This window comes from Pteronotus mesoamericanus, unplaced genomic scaffold (genome assembly GCF_021234165.1).
Source record: "Pteronotus mesoamericanus isolate MK-2021 breed Mesoamerican mustached bat unplaced genomic scaffold, CSHL_Meso_final contig_46, whole genome shotgun sequence".
Taxonomy (NCBI): Eukaryota; Metazoa; Chordata; class Mammalia; order Chiroptera; family Mormoopidae; genus Pteronotus; species Pteronotus mesoamericanus.
The window spans coordinates 9570593-9596537 of record NW_026555170.1 but is presented as its reverse complement, the minus strand read 5'-3'; the positions used below and the strand labels follow the sequence as shown (position 1 = coordinate 9596537).

At 36.3% G+C, this 25945-nt stretch overlaps 1 protein-coding gene across 2 annotated transcripts in view; it reads right to left on the bottom strand.

Annotated features, from left to right (window-relative positions):
* Nucleotides 1-25945, bottom strand: part of AKAP6 (A-kinase anchoring protein 6) — a 464313-nt gene that overhangs the window by 92372 nt on the left and 345996 nt on the right. For both annotated transcript variants that reach the window (XM_054577924.1, XM_054577925.1), the window contains one exon: nucleotides 21546-21666. In XM_054577924.1, the coding sequence (XP_054433899.1) occupies nucleotides 21546-21666 (121 nt within the window). The remainder of the gene's footprint in view (nucleotides 1-21545; nucleotides 21667-25945) is intronic.

Genomic DNA, 25945 nt, shown 5'->3' with positions numbered 1-25945 from the left:
ATGTTAAGGCTAAGTGTGCAATGTCAAAATAGATTGAATCTCTCTGAAAATTGAAAATTCAGGCTTTTCAAACGTAATCCAGATGTTTGGCTTTTATTCAGATTTCAAGAAAGAGGGAACTAATATGATATAAAATTCATACATGCATATTTCATTAGTGCCTTTTGTATTGCTGAATTAAACATTTTGAAACGTGCTTTTCCCAAATCACATAGAGTTTTAAACCAAAGCCAAGTTACCAAGACGTCACACACCTTAAAAATAATGCCAAATTAATTTCATAAGGAAGAGACTATATATTTCTTCCATGAACTCTGTTGGTGATGTTTCTTCAAAGAGAATATTTTGCTTTCTCTTTGGGGATAACAAGAAAAATGGAGAGGTCAGGCATTTTGAGAGAAAAAGAGAGGGGCCATTGTGTAGTTCACCAAAAAGACACTGTCGCAGAGCATGGCTACTTTGGAAATCTATGCGAATCAGTGGCTGAAATGAAGGCTGAAAGCACTGTCCGCCTTATTGTCATCATCAAAAACTAACTTTTCAAGTTGAGTGCAAATGGACATTCCTCAGGGGCTATGGGCTTCAGCCCTGAAAAGCAAATCCAGAACTCACTGTGTGATAGATAGTAAGAAAGAGCCAATCAAAGCATTTCCAAGGTTGTTTGCTCCCAAAACAGGATGGAAATGCTATCATACCTTTATGCATTCACGTCATGACTCTTTCTTGTCATTAACTTTTCAAAGGGTTTTCACATCCAAAACCTTAAGAGACCCATAATGCCATGGGTTTTTCTTGGTGACTATCTAAATCCCCGTGTAGAAAAGTTTTTGATTCGTTAGGCCAATTTTTTTAGTGAGTCTTCACATCAGATGAGGATGAATGTGCTTTCAGAATTAGAATATAAACTTCTGCAATGGGGTGCTTAAGGTCAGGGACCACGTGTTGTTCACTCTTTATTTACAGCAACTCTTAGCATTATGGATGTACAAGGCAGTTGGGAAATATTTACTTATTTGAATTCTCCACAAAAGAAAGACCCAGTGAACATGTATCAGCTATTGAAATATATGCCAGGTATAGTTTTAGTACACAGAAATGAGCACTATGTGACTGCCTTATTTATCTTTGAATATCATTCTCAGTGAAAAACATGTTTGGTGAAAGCAGAAATATTACTCTCAACTTTTACATAGAAACCATGAACAAAATTAATTGTTTCCCATGGCAAGGAATGGTTAACATAAGAAAAGCTTCTATAAAACGTATCAAAGAAAAGAGAAAGGTGACAGCGATTCTTTAAATATTTAAGGACACCTTTTATGAGTTCAGTGTTTTCTCATAGTAATAACATTTGATCAGAATGCAAAAGGCTGGGTCCAATTTCCATCTCTATCACCAGTCTGCTAAAGACTTTAAAACCTATCTCTTTCTCTCTCTTCTCCTCCCCCCTTTGGGTTACATATCTATATTTATCAGAGAAAGATTTTAGGAAAACAATTTTAAGAGATTTCAGGTTTTAAGTGTTAAGCACTGTTTGTTACTCCAGCCTCAGAGAGCTTGACTGTCATTTCAATGGATTGTTCTCTTTTTGTTCTCCTTCGGCAAGCCCATAGGGAAAGTTAGTATTATCACTTCTGTCTCACAGATTAAAAATTGATACATAGAAGCTAAATGATGTGCCCAAGGTCAGTAAAATAGTACTAAAACCCAGAAATGGAATTTTCAGGAGGGATTTCAGTTTAGTTTTCTAGGCCATACTAACTTTAATTCTTAAAAATATATCTTTATATATCAGTCCAGAAATCTAAGGAAATTCGCGACCCCTGGGAATATAATGTAAATAAGGTCAAGAATGTCATTCAAAATGTCTTTGGAGCAGTCAAAACACACTTAAAAACCCCAACCTTGTGGCTTTAATGGCCAGATTCATTTTCGTATGGACTCATCCTCTGAACCTCAATAGATTTTTAGTATCTTGAGGTTGAGGCTAAAAGACCAGATAGAAGGGTTCTCATCCATAGTGAAGCTGGTCATTCTGAAGAATAACGGCACAGTTTAAAGAAGCTCTAGGGTACAGGCAAAATTTATTCGTGTAAACTAAGACAATGAAGAACAAATCTGGTTTATGATAACTGCTGAGCACATTTTTCAAACTATGGAAGGGAGCTTGCTATAAACATTCAAGAAAGTTTACAAGAAGAGCTTCATTAAAGAGAAACTGTGTGTGTATGTGTGTGTTTCCAGTCACATGAGTGATAAAGTAAGGACAAGGAAGGAGTGAAAATTGAGAGAACAAAATGATGAAAATGCATAGATGGATGGAGAGAAAGTAGGTAGGGGAAATTACAAAGGTTTAACCAGAAATGGGAAACCATGTCTAGTGTACAGAAAATAAATTGCAAAAACTACGTAAAAATACAGAGTATTGAAGAAGAGGAAGGACATCATAGCTAGAGAAGTCTTCAGATAATGACTTCCCTGAAAGAATCAGTTGAGAGAATATCATAACAATGACTTAAAAATTTGCGCAAGGACTGCAAACAGTCACTAAAAGGAACAAAAAGAGGCAGAAGAACCAGGATGTGGCTATTTAACATAGCTTATAGCCAAAACAACAAAGAATCCTTCAAGAAGAAATAAAACTTTGACTTTGAGAATGTTCCCTAAGCATCAGCGATAGGGGAGCAGCTTTGCTGGGGACCATCTTCCCTCGACCATTACGTCTGCCTTTGCTCTATGGGTGGCTCACTACATCATCTGAGGGTAGTCATTTCATATCTCTGTGGCCATCCCATCTGTAAAATAGTGACAATGACATACCATTTATGCACCACAGATATTTTCATAAGTAATTAGATGGTGTTTGTAGAAAGTTTCAGATCTCTATGTCAATGCACCATTTAAAAAAAAAGTCTTTAATTTTAAAACACTTAACTTTTATAATAAAATATTTTGGTTTGTTACCCATTTGCAAGTAAGCCTGCAAATTTTCCATTCGTTTTTATTACCTGTCTTAGAAATACGGTATTGTAAAATATGTAAAAGTGTAAAATAAGTCACATGCAAGAGGAGCCACTAAAAAGGGAAATGATACATATATATATAATACATGTTGTATACATACACATTTTTCCATCTTTTAGAAAATATATCAATTAGATGTTACTATTTTCTCTACCTTAATAAAGGGAGGAAGGAACAAGTAGGTATTGCCCAGTGATAATAATACACTACGTTTCAAAACCTACATACATATAATCATTTAATCATTGAGTTTTATAAACATTGTGACAAAAAAGGACTCATGCTAAACCTTTTTATTTGTGAATCAATGAGTTGGCAAAACAAATAAACGAAGAGGTAGGTAAATAAATAAATAAAATAATCAAATGAAAATATCTGCCTGGAATCAGCTTGTCCATTAAAAACAGAAACAAAACTGTGTTTGCATTGTTTACTAGCTGTGCAATTCCCTGTGCCTTAGTTGCTCATCTGGGGATAATGTTAATACTTCTTTCACAAGGTTGCTGTGAGGACTGAATGTGCTAATATATGCAAAGATCCTGGAACAATTCCTCTTACATAATAAGCATTATATACAAGTGTTTATTCAAACTTCATCCAAATGTTCCATGCTAAGAAAATATGACCTTTGGCATAACTTTTCTCATTTTTTGATGCCACTAGTTTGCATATATATGTGTATAACTTCCCTTCACTGAAGGAAACAATGAATCTAGGATTCACTATTCAATAGAAAAGAAGAAAAAACCTTGCCTTTTATTGACTTTCACTGAACACATGGATGAAAGCTATTAGGAGTTTTCATTGCTTTGCTACTCTTCCCCCAGAGTGTCTTCCTGATTTTGGTAAAGTCCTAGGAGCATTACAAACTAATTCCCAGGTCTGGGGGGAAGTTTTCCTCCATATTGTAATCTTTTGTAATACACCTATTTCCATTCCACTTACTGATATTCTATCTAGCAAGGCCCAATTCCAATCTCATTTCTTCTATGAAGACATTCTAAAAACAGCAGTTATTTTCTTGTACTATGCAATGTGCTCTTTGATATTATTTCATGTTTTTTGGTTTTTCTTTTCTAAGTGAATTATAAATTACTTAAGGAAAAGGACAACCTTCCTTTATTTTGTTCTGTATAGCTTATAGTAACACCTAACAAATGTTTATTGCTTCATCTTCATCAGAGTCACTAATACCTGACAGAATCATTCCTTACTCTTTCTTACTTTTAAAGTAAATGTTGAACTTTTAGATCATTAATTCCTAATATATGTATCAGAACACATGGACACACATAATTTAAAAAATTATATGCGAGAAAAGAGAACTAAGGTAGGATACGTCCTTGTACTTAGGCACCCAGGAAATGTTAGCTGGGTTTGATACTAATTAGTGCAGTTTGAAAAGTGGAAAAAAACTTGTAGCTAATCTTGCCCCAAGCAAATATGAGTCTGCTTTTAACCAGATAGCTCTCCAGAGAAGTAGCCCCAGCAGGGAATTTGGAATTAGTGTGATTGACTGTCACTAGGCCTCCCAGGGTAGACTTTGATTTCCGGTGTAAGCCTGTGCCTCACCAAAACGCCCGAGAGACCTTTATGGTCTTTTTCCCACAAACAGCTAAATGCCTTTAGCCATATTTGCCATGACATCCAATGTGACAACTCAAATACAAACCAGTGATGTATACATACTAGAACACAAGCCGAAGGTAAGAACAGGTTGTACATAAGCTATCAAATGACCCCTTTTCAATGGAAATGTAAGTGAATATATCTGTTCTAAGCTGTAAAGAAATTTGAAGAGCACTTGGTAATTCTGCCTAAAGAAAAAAGGTAGGAAAATTAAAAAGTGTGGAAAATAAGATGTCAAAGAGAAAGCTGAACTTCCATGACAGGTTTAGCAAGACACTGTTGAGAATTCAAATGAATAATCATCTATGACTGAATAAAAATAAAATGGAAAAAAAGGGTCTAAGAAGGCTGATAAAATATATATTTAGGGCTAGTACCTAAAATGAACAAAAAACAATGTGGCATTTAGAAATTACACACTTTTTCTGTAGTTTTCAAAAAAAAAATTTACTCATATGTTTGTTTCCTTAGGCTTTGAAATTAAATTCTGATTTTGCCAAATTGCTTATAGGCAAAATCAATTACTAATAAAAAACAGCCTTTGATTTTTCAGCAAAGAGAGAACAAGGGGAATGGACCTTAGAGCCACTCCGCACACCCCTCACTTTACAGATGAAGAAAACGGAAAGCTGAGAAGGTAAGGGTCACTGTCCAAGGAGAATCCAGCCTCATCTCTGGTGCTAACAAGCATTTCCAATCTTTTTTTTCCTATCACTCGTCTTTAGCGAAACTTAAAAACTAAGACTGAAGAAAACTCAAAGGGGGATCTAGAGAATAAAATAACATAAAGGACCTGGGGCACCGAAATGAAGTCCCTCCATGCTCTTCTAGAGAAATTAACATAAGGAGATCTGAGTGGCAATGGCCATTGTCTTTCCTGAGGAAGCTTCAAGATCACAAGGTATGCATGTAAAAGTGGCGCTCAATCATGGTAAACCTCTTAGAGTGATAGCCTAGCTTTTATTTTAAATGCACTTTATGTGTGTGTATGTATAGGCATGCATTTCAATATTTTTATTTTGTTTTTACAGTTTTAACTGCTTCTCTGATGTATAATTCATTTTCTAAGAGAGTAACTGTGAATTTATGTTTCAGGACCAAACACAAAATGCAAGGTTCAGACAGAGATTTCAGAGCAGGCAAGCAACCAGAGAAGTGCTAGGAGCAGAGTAACAGCCAAAGTTGAAAGAAGTGTGTGAGATCCACTTTCTGCTTCCCTTTGGGTCCCACAAGCACACTAGTGTGTAGGAGGCCACCTGGTGGTGAAACAAACCAATTAACCATTTATGCTACTTGGGAAAGCAAGCAAAACAAGCAGATTTTGGGTTGTGACAAAAAACCAAAAACAAAATACCTCGAGAACCTTGGGCAAAATAATGATAGTCAACAGGTATTATAACAGACATAAAATTGAATTGGAAAGTCATTCAAGTCTGTAGAATAATGTATATTACTACTGGTAAACGTTTCCTGTGAAGAACCGGCTAGTAAATTAGCTTAGGCACGCAGGTCAGATGGCCACTGTTGATACTATTCAACTCTGCTATTATTGTATAAAAACAGCCATAGACAATACATAAATGAATGCTCCTGGCTGTGTTCCAATAAAACTTTATTTAAAAACAGGTTGCAGGCTGGATTTGACCTTCAGGCTATAGTTGGTCCGCCTCTGGTTCTATTTTATGTATTGCGCTCACACTGTTTACTGTACACAGGGCTGAGCCCCTTACATAGATTATCTCATTGAATCTTAGTAACCTTTTGAGGTGGATGTCACCCCCATTTCACAAGTTTGAAAATTCCAACTTGAGGAGTTCAGATAATTTGGTGGAAAGTGTCCTATGCTTCTTCTCACTTAGGAATGCTGTATGTAGCCTTATGCCATTATTTTCCTCTGCGGCTGCAGACCCCAGTTCGGGCCCTCCCTCCCGCCCACCCTGCAGAGGCTGCTTTTGGTTTCCTTTCACAGAGACTTTGCTCCTATTTCTTCACTTCGCATTTCCTGAGATGTTGCCTCTTACATCTCTTTCTCCCTCATTTCTTTTGTATGTTTAAAAACTTTATGTTGGTTTTTACAGCAACAGATGTAAGCAAGCATGAAGAAGGACAAAAGCAACGCATTAAAAATAGATAGCCACATATACAACAACAAGCCAAGGAAACTGTCATGCTGTATATGTTCCAAATGGAATGTGAGCCAAAAGCATACTGCTCATTCTTAAATAGCATATTATGCATCCACTGGGAGAAAAAAAGCAGTTCTCTCCCTAAATGGGAGAGGTTCTTTGCTCCATTTTTATGTCATTTCCTTTTTCTTTTTAAACTTCTTTCCCCTAGGTATACAATGTAAGTCATACCATTTCAGACAGGCCATATTCCTCTTCCAAACCATCCAAGAACTATTTTATTAACTTTTAATAGAAGAAAGTTGAAAAACCTGATGGAGAAGTCCATGAGCTTTTAAAGCCCTACAAATATATAGATTTACCAGCAGTCTTTCAATATTAGCATATTTTCTCCTACAAAAGAAGATGGAAGTAGCTTCAGTCGGATGGAGTATAGAAAAAACTGAAATAAAGGATTTTAAAAAGATTTTTTAACTTGACAAGAAAACTGCAAAAGCTTGATAAATGTGACTATACAGAAAACAGAAGAAGTCTAATTACACAGCATGGATTTTGGCCGATCCAGCAGTTAAACCCAACAACAGAAGGGATTTACACTAGATGTAAGAAGACTTTCAGGGCAGGGAGAGTTGTTAAACATTTTAATGGGAGGTTGTGAATTCCCTCCGGAAAGAGCTTTAATGGAGGACAAATTCTCTCCTGTTTGGAATGTATTAAAAAAAAAACCATCGAAAGAGAGGATATGAAATAAAAGTTCTTTCTAGGTCACTTGCAGTCCTGAAACTCCATGTAAAATTCTCACTTCCCATGGAAATAAATACTGTACAAAAATCTCTAAGAGATTCACTTTGCACTATTCAAGAGAAAACACTCTTTAAGCAAGTGATCCAATTCAGAAATTATTCATTGAGTACCAAATATTACCCAGCCCTGGGGAGACATCCACCCCAAGAGGACTTGAGCCTGAGCGGCAATCTGAACAATGGGTAGGGAACAAAATTACTCACTTCAGTTAATTTTTAAAAAATGTTTGAGCTCCAATCAGCTTTCTGGAACGATTTCCTGAACTTGGTGAGCTCAAATATCCCACAGGCGCTGGCTGTCACAGGAGAGTTCTGGCAGTACTCATGGTATCCCTGGAAATTTTTGTAAACAAAAAAGGCTTCGGGCGGTGTTTCCATACTTTATTTCTTTTTCTAACCCAAATTTGGACAGACAGAGCATCTTAAACTGTCATCAAAACATGGATTATAAAATGCTAGCTAAATTTGAGTTCTTTTGCTATATTCCCATGGTGTAGAAAAAGAATTCAATAAGCTCAACTCTAGAGATTCATTTATATTTAAGTTTTAATGAACATGAGGATTTTTGTTTGCAGCTTGTATGGAAACCAGTATAATTCACAAAATCAGGTCTCTAGCATCACCAGGCAAAAGAGAGTGAGAAAAAGGAGAGAGAAATTAGCCGGAGAGGACAGTTCTTCCTGTGTACTTTCAAATCTCAGCCTGTCCCAGCTCAGGAAAGCTGAGGAGAAAAGACAAAATTCAATGGGAAGACAGTAAACCCAAAAGGATATCAAGGTAGACACCAACTGGGGCAAGAAGTGAATTCATCACAAATCTTAATCAAATTTTAAATTTAAATGGTGCATCTTTTAACCTTAACTGCTTGAAATCATTAATGCTTACAATTAATCTCTAAGTTAAAAATATAATCATATATGAAGATTATTTTTAAAAGTTATAGAGTATAAAGCTTTTTTAAAAAAACAATCGGAGAAACTTCCAAAATTTCAGCCTTCTCTTGACATTATAGCAATGAAATTTAATTTTTTTTTAAATTTTCATATTCTCAATTAGCTAGCTATACATAGCTTTGGAAAAATGAGTCAGCATTTTAGACTCTCTCCCCCTTCATCCTCATCATGATAGACTCGGATTGAAGAGCCACCCCAAATCCAGACTTCTTACTGTTGTTCTCACCCCTTTCATTATTACGTTTTTAGACACACACATTTCACTTAAAGTCAAATGGAATTTCCTACAATGAATGTGTCAATAAACTCTACTGCTAACTATGGTATAAGAACAAATGGTGCTGATATACTTACCATTTCTAATGACTGTTTGTGTTTACCTAACATCTATTAGTCTATTTTTAGGTGTCACATATGAATGGCACATGTCATCCTCAGATTTATAAATAATTATACTGGGATTGTCTACAAAGTCAAGAATACATGAGTGAATATTACAATTTGAAGACTAGTTGTAGAATTACGGTGATTAGTTGTACATTTTTGTAGCATTTGTCTCAGATATGGATGTCATCATTCTTCCCTTCCACCCTTCATTTTTTCCTTCCATACCACCCATTCTTTCTCCTTCATATCAACCTGGCCAAATCTGAGTACTCTGAGTATTAAGATTCGGTTTTTCAAAAAACGAGATTTTTGTTTTGTTTTTATATGCAATATAAAAGGAGGCTATGAAGTTTTAGACTCAATAATCATAAAGAGCATGAAAATAGCATTGTTTTCTTGAAAAAGTAATGAATTGATAGCATAGTTCTGATTAATATAATTTTATTACTATATTATTGAAGAAGCCTTATTGGAAAAATGTTTCTCAACAAATACTATTTTTTAATCCTCACCTGAGAATATTTCCATTGGTTTTAGAGAGAGAGAAAAGGGTGGGGGAAAGGGAGGGAGGGTGTAAAGGAGGGAGAAAAAGGGAGAAAGCACACACGAGAGAGAAAGAGAGAGGGAGAGAGAAACATTGATGTAAGAGACACACTGATTGGTGGCCTTCTGTAGGCACCCCAACTAGGGACTGAACCTTCAGTCTAGGTATGTGCCCTTCTGGGAACTAAACCTGCAACATTTTGGTGTATAGGATGACGCTCCAACCAACTGAGCCACCTGGCTAGGGCATATACTATTGAGTTTCTATTCTGTGGCATGTACTCTGCTAGGCACTGGAGATACATGATAAACACAACCCAGATATGAGCCCTGCCCTCCTGGAGTATGGAGTCTAACAAAAAATACAATCATTCATTCTCAAATTTGATCCACAAAGTCCAAATCTATCATGACTATTTTAAAAAATATGCATTTAATTAATAAGGAAGAACTCACAGCTAAATTATTCTCAAGGAGGAACCTCTCAAGGAGGCACCTGTGAGTATTGAAAGGGATAATGCAATTGTGATGAAGGCAAAAAAATCCAATATGCCGAGATTTATAACAGAGAAATGAGCTCCAGACTGAAACTTGGCATATAGAAGGGAGTTTATATAGTTATTTATATATGTATGCATGATTTAAATGTCTTGGGACTACAAATATATCTGGTCCAAGGAATCTTTCATTCAAATTCAATCCTGATGATAGATTTAAAAAAATTAAACAAGTCAATACTTTGTATACATGTGTGTATATGTGTAAATGCACATAAAAGTGTGTGCATAGCTATGTTTATGTGTACCTCTTCCACAAACTTCCTAGTTTTCAATGGCTACAACGAGATGGCAAGGGGAATATCACAATTCACAAACTTCCTTGATGGAAATATCTATGAGCCTATGGAATCAACTACTTAGGAAAGCAGCTGCAATAGTAAGTACAGATGAGTTTCAGGGGTGTATAGATATCCTTCTGGAGAAAGGCTGCAGCTCTGTGGTCTGGAAAAATTTGGAAAAAAAATTAAAATCAGCCACAAAAGCAATAAGGGTATTAATCTGGTTAACTCTTCTCTAGCTTTAGAAAAAAGAAAATATGCATAGATGTGTGTGTGTGTGTGTGTGTGTGTGTGTGTGTGTGTGTTGGGTCTTATGTAAATAAATCAAGGTTCAGCAGGAAGACCACTGGTCCCCACTTAGCTTACCCCAGCGTGCCTCATTAGGGACACAGTGTAGCGCAGGTGCCTAGTTTAAAAATGTATAAGCTTCACAAATGCCCACATTATTAAGAATGTGCTTGGGAATGCCTTTATTTCTGAGAAGTGCATTTGTTTCTTTGAGAGGACTGAAAAGTGGTTTTTCTGCAAATGATATTCCTCTTGAACATCTCTCCATGGGGGCCCTTCTAAAGTGAGCTCCCTTTGGCAAAAACAGGATCCACAAGGTTGAATTCTCCTAGGGCAATGTGGCCTTTAGTGCATCTCCCCCCAGAACATATATATTTTGAGCCTTAGCTTTCCTAAATTGGACAGAATACAGGAGGTTCCTGTGAGGCTCAACATGGCACCCTTCCCTACGGTGCTGAGGTGCTTAGGAAAGTTTAGGAGCATTCACAGGACTGCATGATGATTAGCTAAAGTGCTAACCCAAGTTCACCATGTTTTCTCTGCAGATGTACCATCTGAACATTTAAGATCTTCTTTTTTCTATCTTAGCACCAAAAGCTTATACAGTGGAAGGATATAATGTTCTTGGAAGAATTTGCCTGTTGGAGAGAGGTGGCTATGAGGCAGCAGGGAGCAGGCAAGCAACATCTAGAAAAGAGACTGGGTATTAGAAGCAAATTGGGTTCAAATCCTGATTTATTTACTTATTTCTTGTCGTAGTTATTGGTACAGCTCAAAAAATATAATGTCTAGCTTTCTGCCTTTCCAGTATATAGTGGGGATGAATTTCCCCATCCAGTACGGCATAAGGTGGAGCCATGCGATTAGTTCTGGCCAATGATTTTGAGAGGAAATGACATTTATCTTTCAGGTAGAAGTTAATAGCTAAGTGAGACCCTGCAAAAGTTCCTTTTCTCTTTGCCTGATTGAAGGAATATTGCAGAAGGTGGCTGGTCCATTAGTCTGAGCCCTGGAGAAAGAACATGCCAAAGAGAGCCAATAGCCAACCTGTGATAGACATGTATGTACGATAAATAAATCTTTGCAGATTTAAACCTTTGAGATTTGAGGGGTGTTGTATTAGCAAACCCTAGCCTAACCTGACTGAGAAGCTAGCTCTGTCTTTTAGGTTAGTCACTTAACTTCTCTGTGTTTCAGGTTCCGAGTCCATTGAAATGGGGAAAATAATCCATGATCATTGTGCACATTAAATAAGAAAATGTACATATGGCATTGACAGAGTCAAATAGAAAGATTTGGCTGATGTTAGTTTTTTTATCCCCCTATCTTATCCCTATCTAATACCACACACACACACACACACACACACACACTCTCACACACACACACTCAAACTCACACTCACGTCACACATATGCACACTTCTCTTTTTATAAAATGATGAAGTAGATGACATCTGTTCTTGGATCCCTTTCTGGATTTCTTCCCTCTATCCACTCAGTCTTCCCTTCCCAGCATCCTTCCATTTAAATTAGATTTAAAATGATCATTTAATTCGATATTATTCTCCTACCACCCTATCATATATCTGCATCTGGTGGAATGTATTCTTTTTTACCCCAAAGAAGTAAACCCTAAGGATGGGGTTTAAGGCAGTATGGACATTTAACAATAAAGATAGTTGGGCTGGGGACTTCCTAATACTCCAGAAATGATGTTCCTTAGGTGACAACTCATCTACCTCCTTGTAAAGTTAGACACGGTAATGACATAATGACAGAAGGAAGAAGGTTAATGACTTTATCTGTGAAAGCACTATGGCTGAGCTTCCCCGCCTCCCACCCCAGGGCTCACCAGCCTATTCTGAACAGGTGCCAGGACTTGTTTGGAAATAACTAAAACATTATCTAGGTTGCCTTCTAGCCCTACCTTTATGCTTCAGAGATATATGCATGAAATTCTAATAAATTATAAAAATTAGAATGATTTAAAGAAAAAATGTTTGGATCCAGTAGCATATGTATCTTATACACTTCCTTGTGGTCATTAGAAGAATAACCAATGACTTCCTGACATAACTGCATGGAACATTAAACCTAATATTTATCCTTTTTATATTAAGAATTTTCTGTCAGTGATAATACTTGATTTTCATCTTTAAACTTTGCTACTTTTTTTTAAAGAAGCAAAACAAATAAGCCTCAGTTAATACCATCGTTGTCTATGAAGTTTAATCACACATCATATATTTTTCTGGCTTCAAACCAGATTAGCCCAAATATGAATATAACCACCAAAGATAAGTAATTTAAAAATAGGAAATGTTCAAAAGTAGGTGAGGGACATTTTCATTAACTCACTGACCAGAAACACATACATCGTCTTGAGCAGATCAGGAGCCAAAAGTGGCAGTGAACCAAACACTCTTTCTTACAAGGAATTTTAATGTTCCTCAAATTTATTTTATAAAATCAGAAAGAAAATCACAAATATATGGGGTTAAAGCCAAATCTCTCAGTCCAACCCAGGAGGAAACACTGCATATTCACGTCTAATTAAATAAAAGTCATTTTTCAAAAGCTAAAGGCTGAAATTTTTGCAATTTAATCCAGAATTTTATTAGCAAAGTCTAATGATTATCCTGATTGCAATTAATGAAAGCTCCCAAACAGGTCAACTCATTTAAGTGCTATCTATAATCATTTGGATTTTAACATGATGGTTATTACTTATTACCCTGAAACCAAGCAGCGCAATGAGATATTGATTACTTTTAACCTTTAGATCCAAGAATTCAAGAAAGGTCAAAGGAGGGGAACACTCTTCCTTGACTGCTGAATGTATAGCCTTCAGGAGAATTCAAATGATTCCCATTGGTCAAATAGATTCAAGATTAGTTTATTCTCTGGGCTGACAAGAAATGATGATGCTTTTAAAAATAACACCCAGCACGTATTTAGTGAAGTGTTACATTTATATAACCAATGGCCTCAAGATGTGCCTCACATCTCAGCAAGTCTCAGGCTATTAACCCTTTACTAAGTTTGTCTGCATGAGATATTAAATGTAGTAACTTTCTTTGGAATAAACTTATCTCATTGAAGTAAGTTCTCTTGCAGATTCCAAAAGGCTGAACACAGTCATTGGTTCACTGTTGGCCACTAGCATGTCTTTTGGTTTTCTTTTTCCATGACAGCATTTAGAAATATTTTTCACATTTGTGCCACTGAAAAGCAGTGAGTTGTAAGGTAGGGTCCAGCAGAATTACAGGCAAGGGGAACATAACTGTTATGTGTTAGATTAATTTGCAGAACACTTGGCATTATTATTGCCAAGTCCTCAAATTGTTCCAAGTTGTTCCGGAAGGTTGTTATTAATAGTATGTTTTCTGAGGAAAGTTCTGTCTACTTTTGGAACTGCATTTCTGTTGCCAAGGAAACTCCTTTAAGCACAGTTTTCTAGGAGCACACTGCTGCTTTTGTGTGCCGGTGTCCTATTCATATCATCTAAGTAAGCGTTTTACATGCTCCAGCTTCCCAAATGTTGAAGTTTCTGCTTATTTAAGTTGCTTTTTTCAAACACAGTTAATGCTTGCTATGATTTCCCTCTCCCTTTCTCTCCCCTGCTCTCTCCCCGTCATCCAAAGCCCAAGTTTCCCCCTGCCTTCTCCCTTCTCCCAACTCTCACTTTTCAAGATTTTTTTTTCTAAATAGTTGCATTAGGGGAGATAGTTTTCACAAGTTTTTGATAAATTAACTTCAATCTGAATAATAATTCCATAGGTTGTAGCATTAGTCCTTCGAGTGTTAATTATCTTTCATTCTAAAATTAATGTACTCATTTCCTACTGACTCCTCTACCCCATTTATTGAAGTGCCGAGGAAAACATGTCATTGAGTCCTGAGCCAGCCCTGCTGTTGTGATTAAACGTGGTCACATGGCCCATCTCTGCCAAAAGGAGGGCCCTGAGAAAAGGTGACAAAGACAGTGATTTCCTGTCAGCAAAGAGGACGACAGGGCTGTCTAGAAGTGATGCAAATGAGGGGAACTTTCCCCACGGCTTGTTTGATCCACTCTAGGCCAGAGCAGGCCAGGCCAGGGAGAGCGGGAGCAGCACAATACAGCAGAGCTGCCCAGAGAGCCAACGCACCTTCCGGACAGTGGCTCACTCGCCAGAGACAAAAACTGCTGGCGGGGCTTCCCTTCCTTGCCCCTCTGCACACACAGCCAACTAGTTCTTGGCGTACTCTTCTCTTAACATCCTTTTTTAAAAAAAGTGATTCAAACAGGAATTACAAGGTCCAGCATGAACAATGTTTCATATATTGTTCAAAAACCATACCCACCTACTTTTTCTTCTAAACATTTTTCACGATGAGTTTTGCCCTCTTTCAAAAAAGAAAAAAATATATATTCAAATATTCATAGCAAACATTGATTCATCAAAGCTCAAATTAATATGACAGTTAATTTAAGGACTTTTTGAATTTTAATAAAAATGAAACAACAAATTCATTTCTAGAGAGCAGTGGAGACAGCTTAGGCTTTTCTATTCTGATCACTTTAAAAATGACTAGATAATGTTATTTGAAATATTATAATGATTTTAAACACATTTTTCTTATCTTAATGGAGTTTTAATCTAACATACAATTAAACTCTACAATTAATCTACTGGGAAAGAGGTAAAAAATTATCATTAGGTTCTTGTATCTGATATATCTGGTACATTTTTACCTTGATTGCTTCAATAACCAGGAATTTGCTTCATTTTGAAAAATCATGGTAGGGAATTTTGGTAACATGAAATTCCAACATAAGGCCTAATTAACAGAATTTAATTTTTTTAAAGATTTTATTTATTGATTTTTAGAGAGAGGAAGGTAGGGCGAAAGAGAGGAAGAAAAACATCAATGTGTGGCTGCCTCTTGCATGCCCCCTACTGGGGACCTGGCCTGCAACCCAGGCATGTGTTCTGAACTGATAATCAAACCAGCCACTCTTTGGTTCACTGGCTGGTGCTCCGTCCACTGAGCCACACCCACCAGGGTCCAGGATTTAATTTTTTGGTGTGTATTTTTTCTATATACAACATGTAGAAGTTCTTTTTGTTTTTTGTTTTTTTAAGCTAATAGATTTTCTTCTATTTTAAGCTTAGCTACAGTAACCTAGACCATGAATAAGCCCAGCACTACATTTTTAGGAGCTCAAGTTGAGTCATAAAGGTATCAAGCCACATCTGAAATTATTTAGATCAACCTGATCCAGTACAAAATGAACAAGAACTATTATAGAGGGTTGAAATTTGTGAATTTATAAAATATAGGGGCAGCATGATTAATCTGTTTTCTATGTTTGGTTCATAGCTATGACAACCTTATTTTGGCATCAATAATTATAAAATAACAAGTCAACTAGGTCACATTTTTTCTTCCCTTACACTACATTTCTTATTCCCTAGAATTTCTAATCCTATTCCATGCACATTTCTTTCAAAAGTCATAGTGCTAATCTTTAAATACATACCCAAATTCTCCAAAGTACTATTTTTCCTTTAAAACTTACCCCTTTTTTTTATTTCTTTTTTCTGAAACAATTTTTCTTTCATTGTTTAGTTTTTTTTTATTTGTGTTGGGTTCTAGTGTTTTCTTTACTATTCATTCATCTGCCCATGATTTTAATTTATTCCTTTACCCCTTTTTTTGTTTGATTAGATCTATATTAAATGAAGTCTTACTGATTTCTTTTCTCTTTAATGCTTATATTTCTCTTTCACTTTACTGATACCTTCTTTTCCAATATATAATATAGATATCCTCTCTCATTAATCCCACCTGGCCAAACTATCATCAAAAGGAGCCCCCTTTGAGTGAGAGCTGTGCTCAAACTCTCTAAACATTACCTGGCAACAGAGTCAGAGAAAAATAATTAATTCACTTGTGAAAAGTATCATGTTTAAAACTTTACTTGTAAGAAATATTGTGGTTAGACATGACTCTACCATACCATTCTAACCCCTTATATAAAAAATCCTAAAAGAAAATGTTCTCATATCTAAGTAGCAAAATAAACTTAATTTCTTCAAAGGAAGTATGACTTTTTTTCCTTGTGGAAAGTGGAAATTTTGTAATGGAACACATTTCCTTCTTTGCTTTCACTACTAGAAAACCCAGAATAAAATTTTGATGTCATCTTTAGTAACTGCATAGAACCTTACAGTGTATGTGCCTACGTGTTAACTCTTCTCACAGAAACAGATTTATCTTTGTATATTTTCCCAGTTTTAATTTATTTATACTTTAAAATATTTTTATTATTTTCCTGTGAATTCTTATAAACAACCTCAAATCCATAGCAGAGTAAATATGTAATTAATCCATACAGAGCACTGTATTATGCAAAATGAATTTTCCTTTTGCACACAGGATATATTTGTATAATACTGATACCAATGGAGAAAGAAGATATTTGCATTTTTCCCATAAAAGCAGAACTATGTGAATGACTAATCCTCAAAATTAAATATAAAATCTTTAGTGTAAGTTCCTTGAAAGTATAAAGGTTTCAGTTAAAGTGGGTAGCAATTTCATACTATTTTTAAGCTGGGAGGGTTATTTTTAATCCTGTAGAAACCATATAACCGAATATTTTATTGATGAGGAACAGCTAAGCCATTCACTCAAGAAACAAATCTATAAATATGGTATTTTAGTGAGCTTCGTATTATCTGAAAACAGCTCTTACTCAATTATAACAATAATCACCAGACTGCAACTTCTAAATTTGGCTCTTGAAATTAACACCTGGACTCTGGAACCCCACCCCACTCCAGGATTGTGAGGAGCGCTGTCGTCTGTGCTCTGTGGGTAGGGAATGGGCAGCGCAGCAAGGCAGGGCGCCCTGACAGGGCCACCTTCACAGCGCGGCAGAGTCAGCTTGCCCTCTGCTCAGGGCGGTGCGCGGCAACAGCAGCAGCCTGAAGAAATGCTTCTAGGTCACTTAGCCCATAAAATTTATAGGATGGGGGAGGGGATGTCTTGAGCTTCCCTGAGCCCAAGAATAATGCCACCTTTGATCTGCAGAAATGAAAAAATGGAGCTTTTTCTTTGCAAGTGGGTCTTAAATATTTCTCCATTAATAGTTAATGCACATAAAGACCAGCAGAGTGACAGCTCCCTCTGATTATGAATTCTGGCTTTGTAACTCTAGTACAAATAAGAGCTGAACTTTCAAAATCACGGTGGTTACTTTTGACAAATTAAATTGTCTTTCTTAAAGAGGTAGGAGGAATGAAGAGAAAGAGAGGGAGCAGGAGGAAATTCTCCTTGGAGATGATTCTCAGATTTAGAAAGAAAAAAATGAGAAAAAAGTACATTTGTGTTTCCTGGGCTGATGGTACTGCCAATGTTTATTAAAAGTAATTACAGAAGGTCTTGATTCAAATGTTGGACAAGACAGAGAAGAGGGAAGGAAAGATATTGGCAGTATGGCTCACTGTCTCCAAAAACAGAAGAAAATATATTTAAGGGAGTGGTTAGTTTTCAGTAAGAATCACGTTGCTCCTGGGACCCTGAAGTTTAAAATTAGAAAGAAAATGGTCTTAAATTTCTAACAATCTGAAAATTACAAGAAATGATATAAATAGAAAATCTACTTTATAGCCCATTATGATAGTAAGGTTCTAAATTAAGTCAGTGTATATAAATGTATTCTTTGCTGGTTAAATATAATTCCTTTCCTTTATAAGTTCCTAGGATAGTTTGCTGGTTTTGGATAACCATGATATCACAACAGGTACTCCACTCATGAGGTCTGCTGGGAGCACAGTCTGGGGTATTTATCTGTAGTTCCATATCTAGGAGTTAAGGTCAGATGACTTTCTAGCAGAGACCAGAATATAAAACAAATACATAAATTCAGGAAGCTGGTACTTAATGTTTAGGTACCTAAAAATCTTCATTTTCATAAGAGCCATTTTACTCTATTTTCTCTAACTCTGCATTTCCAAATGTGGACTTAAGGGCTGACCTAGGGCTGTGCAATGTGTATATTGAGGTCTGGGCATGACTATTTATGCCAGGTAAGGAGTTGTGTGATGAAATATACAGAATGCCTCTTAGAGGAAAACAACATTTTGAATTCTATGATAAAAAGAACAACGATTATGTCCTGGTTTGTAGTTGTGGGGATTCTACCAACACTCAGCTGAAGGTCTCTCATAAAAGTTTCACCTTCATTCTTTCCAGTAATACCAGGGATCATGAACTTCATTTCCATCCTCAATTTTTTAACTTAACACCATTAGTTCTATAACTGTATAAAAGTGCTTTCCTTAACAACATATAGAATACAAGTGCCAGGTATTTTTCTTGGTGTTATCAAGTGTTTTAAAAAAATGAAGGTGGCATGGATAGGTTGAGATGGATTGGAAATGCCATGGAATGGATTGGGTGTCCCGTTCAGTTGTTGCAATGATGGGGGTAAATGAATAGTAAATATAGCAAAAGGGATAGTCCCACAAACTAACAAAAAAAAAACTGTTTTGTCCCAAATGTCAGTGATGCCCTTGATGAGAAACGCCAATAAAGCATTGGCATTTTTCAGGCCAACAAATGTAAAGATTAAAAAATGACTGATTACGGTGATCTCAAATGGTACTGAAAGCCTAAGAAGGCCTGGGGACCCTACTGAGAAGCTTTACTCCTTCAGGAGTCTCTACAACCCACAGGTTCCAAACCTCCTTCCCTCAAGGCACCCCTTCAGTTAATTCCTGGAAAAGCAGACAAAAACAGAGGAATGGGACATTGAAATGGAGATTCTTGCAAAGACCTGATATCAATTCTCCTTCATAAATTTTTCTAATTCAGAAGCCACCCCAAGTTCTAAAAGCCTCCTTAGTTAATATCCTCAGAATTGCTTTGGAAGTTTCCAAACCTCTGGAATAATTTGGGGGCTTATATAAAGAGAAATCCTACAAACCTGTAGCATTCGCCCTTGGTTTCTAATTCAAATTTTAGTATTGCTTATAAGCCAAATGCAAAGTTAGTGTTAGTCTAATAAACTTAGATACGTTGGACACCTAAAAACCAAAAAAAAAAAAAAAAAAAAAAAAAAGATGACAAGACATGGTCACAAATAAAGAACTCCAGCAGGAAAACGTTTGGAAAAATACTACAACCCAGAAGCACTGAGTGGGTGGAATAATGGCCTTCAATGTGCCAGAATGAGAATTCTCAGGCAGAGCACTTACAAGGAAAGCATAAGAAAAAGACTGCACTTTTTGTTCAGTGATTTCCTATTAATTGTGATGTAAATTATATGGATGTGATTTTGACAAAGAGTAGCCCTGTTTCTGAAAAAAATAGTGGTTTATGTACAAAATACAAAATGCATTATGAAGAAAAAATGTTATTTGGCAGCTCAAGTGTAATAAAATCTGAGATAATGGCTTATGATTAGGTAACTTTTATATTATGTTTTTTTCCTGTTTGGCTCAACTTTTAATCATAAGCCTAGGAATAAAACTAATATTTTGCATCACAAATTAATATAGGTTTATACGCATTTTAATAAGTAATTTTTGATTCTGACATAAAATGTAAAATCACCTAGTTTTGGTTACATTTGGTTGAGATTGTTACTCTATCAATATGTTAAGTCAGAAGATATATTAGATAGTTTTTTGTTAATGTGGACAGCTATCCATACAGGATACAGCTAATAGTCATCAAACTGGATTAATGATTGACAGAATTCTTTAGGGAGTAAAATATCACCATTTGCTGAGTCCCCAGGGAGCTTATATCCTCTCTTAACCAAGATGATTCCCAGGGGACACTAATTAAACTCAGCCAGACCCTGAGAAAGTACAAATAAATATTTCTCTTTAAAGGAGTATATTAAGAAAAGGTAACTTAAAATGATAAAGATTGAAGAAGAAAAAAGACAACTTTTATTTGACCTTGAATGTACTTCTTATTCTATAAGAAATTTTAAAAAGCTAGAGGGTGGTTGTTTCTTGTCATTATACTGTTGCTGATTCTGTGGTTAGTTATTAATTTTATTTTTTATGATTCACAATCTGCTCTTTGAAATATGCCATATGCTCAAAGCAATTCAAGGATGACAACTGTCAGAATTACTCCAATAAAAATTGCCTAAATGAGGAAGATTTACTACAGTCTGATATTTCAGTGGAAAGTCCCCCTACCATCCCCAACAGCTTTTTCAGACACTGTGAATCATGCAACCATTTTTTTAAATCAAAATCGCAGGGTTGTTTTCTAAGAACTTCTAAGACTATTTAAGTGGAATTAGTAAAGCACAGTGGGCCAAGGGTGAATTGGCAGACAGGGAAAACAATATAGATAGTTATTAGATGTATTGCCTGCAATCAATATGGGAGTTCCAAGCTAGTTTTCTTAAATCACACACAAATGTATTGACTTAATATGACAATGTCTGCTCTATGTATCACTAATAAGCATTAAATTGGACAAGCCCTGTACCCTGAAAGCAGCAAGCCAAAATAAAGACAAATTTCTTTTTCCTCTGGGAAGATCCAAGGAGTAGATAGAATTTACCTGAGTGATCCAATCAAAGCACATTTTGTTCAGTGCTACCAGTCCGTTTACCCTTCATTTTGTTTCAGTTTACTTATTAATGCAGTTTTATTTATTGCTATTCATCTTGAAGATAAATCTTTGTCTTTCTATAGAATTACACCAAATAGAATGTGATAAAGGGAACTTTCTTGCAATTATGATGTCGGAGCAGCCTGTCAGCACACAGGGCATGGAAATGAGTTTGGGGACAGGGAAGAGAATTCTAATAGACACCATGATACATACAATGAACGCAAAGATACCGAGAGAGAGAGAGAGAAAGAGAGAGAGTCTTGTCAGGCTAATCAGATCTTCCACAGCAAGGTAAAGGCAAGAAGGGTGGCTCTAACCTTGTAAAGATGCTGCTGCTGCTCCTCTGACATCATCAGGTCGTGGCTGTCCATCACGAGGGACTCCATGTCAATCAGCCAATCCCAGAGCTCCTGATATTCTGAATCAAAGTCCAGAAGCCTGAAGATAAGACACAAAATGTATTATGCATAAATACAGTGTAGTTGTTAAAATCTCATATTAGAATAATATATTCTTGAAAACCCATGATGTTCCTAGGTGATACCTATAAAGAGAGCAGGAAAAATCTCTCTGTGTGGTTACAGAGTGAGCAAAAGAGGAATTCAAGCTTGAGACATAAGCTACTTCTTAGATTCTGAAGTCATAACATGTAATTTTGATGTTCAGACCTGAGATATATTATCACGGTGATTTCCATTTGCTAACCCTTTCTGAGAATTTGCAGCACTTGAACAAAATGACTCCTACCACATATTTAACAGGCTGAGAGATGGTGGGTCAGTGCCTTATGAAGGTTACATGGTCAAGAATTTTGGGTAAAAACAGTAGCCTCAAAATTCAAACCCCTTTCTCACCGACTAGATTTTCCATAGATACTATATCCCAACAGTTTTATGATTAAGAATACAAAGTTAACTAATTTCTCCACAATAATCATAATTCACTATCATACCCAAAATACAATTTTCACTGGGAAATGGATCAATCATTTATCTGTCCCTCTGCTGTCTATCTGCCTATCTCTACAAACATATATCCTATATTTATTGTCATGGATGAATAGCCAGCCTTTCAGCTGAACACTCAGAGAAAGGCTTGAGTGACTCTAGTAAGCCAGTGAGAACCAGGGGCAGATCCAGTATTAGACAGGTGCTCCCCACAGACATGTAGGAAACAAAGGTAAGGACAGGAAGTCAAAACAATGAATCTTTGAATAGGCACCAATCATTAAAATTCAAAGGAGGATCACTATGGTTTTCAACAAAATAAATCATTAGAATAAGGAGCTTAAAAGGATTAATGTGATTCTCTATTGAAAGCCCAGTGAATAAGTAAAGCCCAGATTCCTCTGAAACACTGTGATCAGAAAATGAAAGTGCAGATGAAAAACTGTGATTTCTTTCCTTCCCCTCAAAAATCATCTCCCTAAAAGAAATCATAGACTCTTGTCAAACTGTAACTGAACAAAACCCTATTTGTACTAGTGAAGCAGTAGCCTCAGGTATGAACCTGCATTTACCAAGTGAGTATCTTATTACTATCTTGTTCCTGTCTTCACATGCTGAATAACTGCTCTCCAAGCAAATGAACATTCACTTTTTATAACATACAACTTAATCTTAATAGATTTTGTCAAAAAATTATGACGTATCTGGCGATGGAGGACTAGACTCAAAATTGCCAATTTTATTTAAATTACTTTACCATAACTATAAAGATTCTTGATTAGGACCATAAGTAATCAAGGGTAAGAATTGTCATTGGCTAACACACAGAACTTATTAATGAATGTTTACTAAATGCTGATGATGGGTACAGCTGATATAGCCAAAATCTTAGTAAGGCTATGGTGGCCTAGAGCAGTGCTTCTCAAATGTTAATGTGCATATGGCACAGCTGCAGATCTCGTTGAGATGCAGGTACTAATTCAGTAGTTCTAGGGTGGGCCTGAGATTCAGCATTTCTAACAAATGTTAGCAATCGGCAATGCTACTGGCCAATGCTATTGGACCTCACTTTGAATAGTAAGGGCTTGCAGTATACATGTGAAATCTGCAAATATATATTTCAAAATACTATAAAAACAAACAAAAAAAACACTGTAACAGGGAAAAGTAAACCATCAGGCTTTCTTCATTAACTTGATGAGTGACTAATAAAGAATGCCTAACGAGCACTTGTTCATATGACAAGTACAACAATTTAGATATACCTTCTGAATTATAGTCATCATTTCTCTTTCCTTGTACCCTCCCATATTTTAATTATAAAAACAAGGGAAATGTGGAATGCCACCCCCAAAATTAGGAGAGAATGATCCAGAGGAATATTGAAAGGAAACGGGAAAGAAAGGAAAAGCAAACCCTTTCCTCTCAGAGGACTTGGGGAATAAGAAAGAAATAAAGGCAAGAGGAGCATGGACTCAGGTGTGTGTCCTCCCATCCCTTTAACTAAGACTAGAGAAAAGGCACATGAGATGGTTGGAGGGAAAGCCAAAAGCACAAGGATGTCTGCTCCACTTTCCTCTAGGAAGTCCGGGAAGAGAGCACCTTAATCAGTGTCCTCACAGTAACCTGGAGTGGTGATATTGGAGTCAGAGGGAGATCTTTGGTCAGAACTCCCTTTGCTACCCTGTTCTCTCATCCTCCCCACTCCCTATGCGCTTTCTGGAAGTTCAGCTGATGGACTTGGCCAAGGCACTGCACAATGGCCTCCAAGGAGAGTAGGAGAGGAGAGCGGCTCTGAAGCCAGACCTCAGAGTTCACAAGAGCAGTGAGGCCTGAGACGAGACCTTAGTCAGGAAATACCTCCTGACCAAGTCAAGAGATAACTACACAGCCATAGCTCTCTGCGGGAGGCAACCTCACAATGCCCAGGGTGAGACCCATTTCAATGAACCCAGCCAGCCTGCACCCATGGACCACATTAAGACTGGAGACTTTATTGCATTCCAGAATCACAAGGTTAAGTAATGCCCTCTATATGCTCTTTTGGATACTATGCATGTCCAAAGGAAGAGAGAAGAATAGGAAATCTGAAAAACAGCATTTATCCCAACAGTTGTTCTTTAAAGAGAATGTTAATTTATTAGGGGAATCTATAAGCATTGTGTTTGAAAACCTGAACATTGATCTTAAAGCAAGTTTTTTTATTTCTTGCTTTACCAGGAAAGTATGTGTCTCATAAAAATTATCAGTCAGTAAGAGAAAAATATAAAAGCTTGTTTTATTTTGCATATGTGTAAGATAAAAAAGAAACTTTGATTATGACTAAACAATTCAAAGGCAAGATGTGAATTTATTTTTGCATCCATAGAGCTTACCATAGTACCTGGTGAATGTGACTGAATTTAGATAATGAAACCAAAAACCTTTAGTAGGGCAAGAGTGATTTCAGAAGAGCAGCATCTATCTCATCCCCCAAAGCTAATACCGAAGTAACAAGGGCACAATTGACAAGCTTCTTCACTCACAATGAAGGTGAGATTTTTGCCTTTAGTGTACGAGAATGGCACATTTGCTTACTTAAAATGGTTAGACACAGTCGATTCTCAGTTAATCTGAGTTGACTTCTCATTCCTTTCACATCCTCCTCTTTTCTCTAGTGAAAATTAAAGGAGATTTAGAAATAGACTTTAAACAAATGAAAAATATACACAGAATAATAAAATGTTCAGGACAATGGAAACTTTTTCACGGCCTCTTTACCATGCCTTTACGTCCATTTAACTGCTCCGTCCTATTACCCTCCTTATAGAACAAAAGCATTTAATTTCTTCTAATTAAATGTGCTTGAGGTTCCTTCTCAGTCCACACTGGAGACCTGCAAATGGTGAATGAACCTAATACAGGTACTGTACTCATTCTTTCTCTAGTCAAGACTATTTTCATAGCTGAGAATATGTAGGCTTGAGTTTCTTAGATACAGCAAATGCTTTGGTTCCATTATTTTGTTTCATGAGTGTAGAATCAGCACTGGTGTTTTCCAAACAACAAATTTGCATAAGGTCCAAATACTGAAGACAAAAAAAATTTTTTAAGCATTTGTGCCTGATTTCAAATTCTTGGCCATGTGTTCATTCACAGCTTAGGAAAGACCTAACAGTTCTCCAAATTTAGAGAAATCAAATATATAACTTTGTAGCAAATCAGCAATTAATTACTAGAATTCTTTTTTTGGTTCTTCTGAAACCTTCTGAAATGACTACAATTTAATGTGCTAATTGTATCAGGAAAATTCTTAGGTAAGAATTTTTACTTTCTTATGTTTGCATTACCTAGAGTTCTATTTAGAAGTGTTTTTCAAGTGATTTTATAAAAGATAATGTCTTCTAGGAAAAGTGACAGCTACTATAAAGAACAACAAAAAAATCATAGATGAGCAAATTTATTAAGGGTAGCATGAAACTAGTTAACAGTTCTATATTCCTTTGAAGATATATTGATTTGATCAGCTGAATTCCAAACCAGGTTCTTTTCTTGAATTCCTGGTGACTCTAGTTTGTCTTTCAAAAAGGGAGAAAGAAGATATTGAAATTGTGGCAAGTAGCTCAGGATCTTGTAAGAGATATGACAATGGGAACTACTGTTTTGGAGGGGTTTTCCTCATAAAATTTTCTATGTCACTGTGCTTGGGTTTATGTCAACTCATTCACTCAAATAGATAATCTCCCTCTTGTTAAAAGGTCTCAAAACAGACCTTTTGGTCCTCTATTAAT